This window comes from Nansenia antarctica (genome assembly GCF_963989245.1).
Source record: "Nansenia antarctica genome assembly, chromosome: 8".
NCBI classification, from domain to species: Eukaryota; Metazoa; Chordata; class Actinopteri; order Argentiniformes; family Microstomatidae; genus Nansenia; species Nansenia antarctica.
In genome coordinates, this window is record NC_137678.1 from 42,329,417 (window position 1) to 42,334,482 (window position 5,066).

General features: G+C 43.1%; 1 protein-coding gene across 1 annotated transcript; it reads left to right on the forward strand.

Annotated features, from left to right (window-relative positions):
* Nucleotides 1–1,203: 1,203 nt before the first annotated feature.
* On the forward strand, nucleotides 1,204–4,127 carry LOC308163657 (microsomal glutathione S-transferase 1-like; the record flags this gene model as incomplete). The annotated part of the gene is made up of 4 exons (XM_080537834.1): nucleotides 1,204–1,237; nucleotides 1,692–1,842; nucleotides 2,153–2,256; nucleotides 3,881–4,127. The coding sequence occupies exons 2-4, from the start codon at nucleotides 1,717–1,719 to the stop codon at nucleotides 4,125–4,127; spliced, it is 477 nt and encodes a 158-aa protein (XP_080393960.1). The 5' UTR covers nucleotides 1,204–1,237; nucleotides 1,692–1,716.
* Nucleotides 4,128–5,066: the final 939 nt, after the last annotated feature.

Consider the following 5,066-nt stretch of genomic DNA (forward strand, 5'->3'; position numbering starts at 1 on the left):
ATTATGATTAAGGGTTTAAGAGGACAATGCTAAGTTTGGTAAGACTTCTAATGAGAAGAAGAAGAAGAAGATGATGCTGCGGGCAGACTCTGATGTGGAACGTGTTAGAAGGTAGGCAGGCTCCTTTCTTCCAGGGGAGGCTGGTGGAGGTAGAAAAAAAAAAGAAAACAGGCACATTGTAATGCATGGAATGGACAGAGGAATGGTGTGTGTTGATGACAGAATTAAATAAATTATGGAAACTATGTACTTATTTGTTTGTTGTTTGTTGTTTGTTGTTTGTTGTTTATATTCTTCAGTTCTGCACTTGGTCCGCATGTGTCACCAGCATGACATAGAACATTGTTCCCTTCTTTTCATTTGTCTGTTTTATGCCCTGACCGGGCCCGACCTCTCCACTGCCCTGTTCCACTTCCAGGTCTTTGTGGGCTCCAGGTCTGCCACACGGTGGCCTACATGCTGCCTCTGTCCCCTTCCAGCAGGGGGATCTCCTGGGTAGTGGGTATGGCCACAACCTTATTCATGGCATCTAGGGTCTTGGGCTGCCTCCTTCACCCCCTAGGCCCATCCAGCACTGCTCCAGTAGGCCTACAGACCAGCCAGTCCAACTGGATCTGTATGGCTGGAACCACTACCACTTCCACTACCACAGGTTTAGACTTGTATTGGACATTCCATTGGGGATTTGAAGTTCCTAAACATGAGAGATTTAGAGCTATATTTGTGTTCTTTATTGAATGACTAAAACAATGGGACGTGGCATGATTTTTTAATTTATTGCAGCTCAATGTGTACTGAAATGTTTGCCACATGCATTTCTATTTTTTTTTATTTTCCAGGCAACTATGCCATTCTGGGTTGGTGTAATTTTTATGTTTTTTCCTGTAAATGAATAAACCTTTTCATAAGAACGTTTTGTCCGTGTTTTTGTCCGTAGAACGACGACGCATAGTTACAATAAGTGAAAATGCAATTCATCAGGAAATTAACGGTGGCGTAAATCACTGGGGGAAGTGGTCGCATTTTTGCTTGAGCCGCAGACTACGTAACATCTGGCGGAATTCCAGTTGTTCAGGCTTAACAACCTTGGACAGATACGCCCACATAAGCACATTCGGCTGATGGTATCTAAACCACCCGCCCTACCTATCCTTCTCTGCTTTGCATAGAACACAGCACTCACCAAACTCCAGCCGAAGATCACACGGTGGCAAAAAAGAAGTTCTTTAAACTAAAGGTAGGAAACTATTTGGGGTACTGTTCTCAATTTAAATAGGCTATACAAACGCTCACCAGCCTATGACATGGCATGGCGTTGCGAAGTGTTAAACGGTACCAGCTCAGTAATGGTTCTTTTGAACCGCTTTTCCTCCGTCTACTTTAGGCGCTTGAATGTGATGCATAAATGCCGTGTCTTTTTGTTTTTATGCATGTAATTTTTACATATTGCACAAATACCCCCACAAGGAATGTAGAAAACAATGTTGCATTAAAAAAAAAAAAACATGCAGTCTATTGATATTTTAAAGAGTTAGGGATGAGACTTGTTCTTCCATTACCATCAATTGCTGTTGGTTTTGTAAATGAAAATGTAACGTTTTAATATAATCTTCCATATTCCAATAACTGTTCAATCAGACTTGAACACTGTGTCGACAACTTTGTTGCTTATTATCCTTTCTACATTCCAGTCCAGTGTGCTCTCACAAAGCAGAAATGGCAGAACTTACTCACATGATTGACAGCGAGGTGTTCCTGGCATTCTCCACCTACGCCACTGTTGTCATCCTGAAGATGTTGCTCATGGCCCCAATGACCATATACTTCCGCCTGACAAGAAAGGTACAGTGATCTAGTTTGTAACCCTTCGTAAGGAGCACATAGCTCAATACACACACACACACACACACACACACACACACACACACACACACACACACACACACACACACACACACACACACACAGAAAAAACACTTATAAAGCATTTATCCTAAACAACTGGACCACAAACTTCTCCAAAGACATATTTTCTAAATACTCAAATGCATGATGCTGATTGAGTTCAAAATCAATTGATGAACTGAACAGCACAGAGCTGAAATGCTGGTCGAATGACAAACAACCTCTCTCTGCTCCACCCACCCTGCAGGCATTTGCTAACATGGAAGACACTCTCTGTCCTGGTCTGGCCTCGTCCTCGGAGGACAAGAAAAAAATGGTCAGGGTGGATCCCGATGTGGAACGCGTACGAAGGTACAGTATACTGTACATACTGTACATCACATTCAGTTAAAGGTCCAGGATGTAGTTTTGCGGGTTGCTGTCACTGCTGGCCACACTGAACATTTGAAAATGTGCATATTGTATGCTACGTTTTCTAATATCATCAAACATTTGCACAGTGCATTTCCTTGTAAACAAACCAAACATGAAATAGACACTTAAAGGCCAATGTATATCCTACCCAACACCAATGCGTTGGACTAATACAGCGCTCTGATCATCTTTATCATGTGATCTCACTGCTTGATGGCTACAGGTGTATCATGGTGATAAAGCAATATGTGACAGCAGCTGGTGAAACAGCTGAAACTGGGAACAAGTCGGCAACCAATCAAATGGTTCTGACTTTTATTCTGACGTTGTTGAAAATCAATGACACACTCGCTAGTCAAGCCAAAATATTGCAATGCAATGGATTCGGTGAGTAATCCCCTCTACTATCTAGTTAACTATAACACTACATTACATTGTTAGCAGGCTCACAAAACTAGCTGTGTTAGTTGACTAGCGTGTCATCGATTTTCAACAACGTTGAAATGTATTTACATTTTCAGAATAAAAGTCAGAACATTTGATCGGCTGCCGACTTGTTCCTGGTTTTACCAGCTGTTCCCATTTTAAAGCTAAAATCTACATACTGGACCTTTAAAGCCTCTAATGATGATTAAAATGGTATGTCTCCTAACTTTAGTAAACCACCAACCCATAGTCAGACAGACTAATGATGATAAATGCCTGAATTAGACTGGGAGGAATAGTACCTGGAGGAATGCCTGAAAAACGTCCTCAACACGACATTAAAAAACTTACTGTACACTTCATAAACATTCTAAAAGTGTATTCATAATGACATACTCATTTCAATACAGTATCATCAGTCCACAGCACACTGTCCAGTACACAAGTTGCTGTTCGGTGACTTGGGTTCCATTGATATCAATACTGAGCTCTCTCTCTCTCCCTCTCTCTCTCTCTCCCTCTCTCTCTCTCTCTGTCTCTCTCTCTCTCTCTCTCTCTCTCTCTCTCTCTCTGTCTCTCTCTCTCTCTCTCTCTCTCTCTCTCTCTCTCTCTCTCTCTCTCTCTCTCTCTCTCTGTCTCTCTCCTGAGGCTGGAGCATGCATGTTATATAACCTGGTAGGAAATGTACTTGTGTTTGTGAGTACCTGGGGCCTGTGAAATGTGTTGTGTTCTCTTGATGATGATGGTGGTCTAGTCCTGAATTTGTAATCCTCTTCTTTCCTTACAGGGATGATGATGATGATGATGATGATGATGATGATGCCCTGAGTGGTTAAGTGTCTGTGGAATACGATTAAAGTGGACCTTAACATTCAATCATCTCTCTCTCTCTCTCTCTCTCTCTCTCTCTCTCTCTCTCTCTCTCTCTCTCTCTCTCTCTCTCTCTCTCTCTCTCTCTCTCTCTCTCTCTCTCTCTCTCTCTCTCTCTCTCTCTCTCTCTCTCTCTCTCTCTCTCTCTCTCTCTCTCTCTCTCTCTCTCTCTCTCCTCTCTCTCTCTCTCTCTCTCTCTCTCTCTCTCTCTCTCTCTCTCTCTCTCTCTCTCTCTCTCTCTCTCTCTCTCTCTCTCTTACTTTAGATGCCACCAGAATGACTTGGAGAATGTTATCCCCTTCATTATGATTGGTCTGCTCTATGCCCTGACCGGGCCCGACCTCTCCACTGCCCTGATCCACTTCCGGGCCTTTGTGGGCTCCAGGTTCTGCCACACGGTGGCCTACGTGCTGGCGCTGCCCCATCCCAGCAGATTCCTGTCATTCCTGGTTGGCCTGTTAACCACTTTCTCCATGGCGTACAGGGTCCTCAGCACAGCACTCTTCCTCTAGAGGACCTCACTGCTATTGAACACACACACACACACACACACCCCCACACACACACCCGCACACACACACACCCGCACACACACACACACACACACACACACACACACACACACACACGCACACACACACACACACACACATGCTCGAGCAAAAGAAATGTGCACACAGTCACGCAAGCTCACACACACACACACACACACACACACACACACACACACACACACACACCATGACAGACACAACTGAATGTGCTAGAGGCCATTAGTAATTTAAACATTTTTCGCCATTGGACATTACAGCCACATCTTGTTAGATTTTGTTACATATCCACCATATTGTTGTGTTATTATCCACACAGGCCACAAGCAGATTATGTCCTAGATGAATGATAGCACACTCGGGGACAATTTGATGAAAGTGCCTTCTCAGACCTTATTTAACCCTGAAATAAACCACTCTGTTTGTGTTTACAATGAATCCTAGTCTCCATTCATTACAAGCAGCAGGGTTGAGGTCAATTAGTTGGAGATGGAATTGAGATGGAATTAATCCAAACCTTGATTACTTGTGCCTTTTTCTATGCCTGCATTTGAATGGAACCGTGTGTGGGATAAATGTGTTTTGCCAATTGATAAAACAAAGGAAACACTGCATTGATTTATTAGAATGACTAATGTCATTCTAGGGGCTTTGAGATGGAATTGACCCAACCTTGATTGCCTGCGACTTTCTCTATGCCTGCATTTGAATGTAATAGTGTGTAGGATAAGTGTGTATTGCCCAATTGATAAAACACAGGAAACACTGCATTGATTTATTAGGTCAATGTCATTCCAGGGGCTTTGAGATGTCCTTGGAAAGATATTAGAACAAAATCCCGAAAACCTGCCAAGTTTGTCTGAGCACAGAGGCCATGCATGATGAATGCTTGAATGAGTG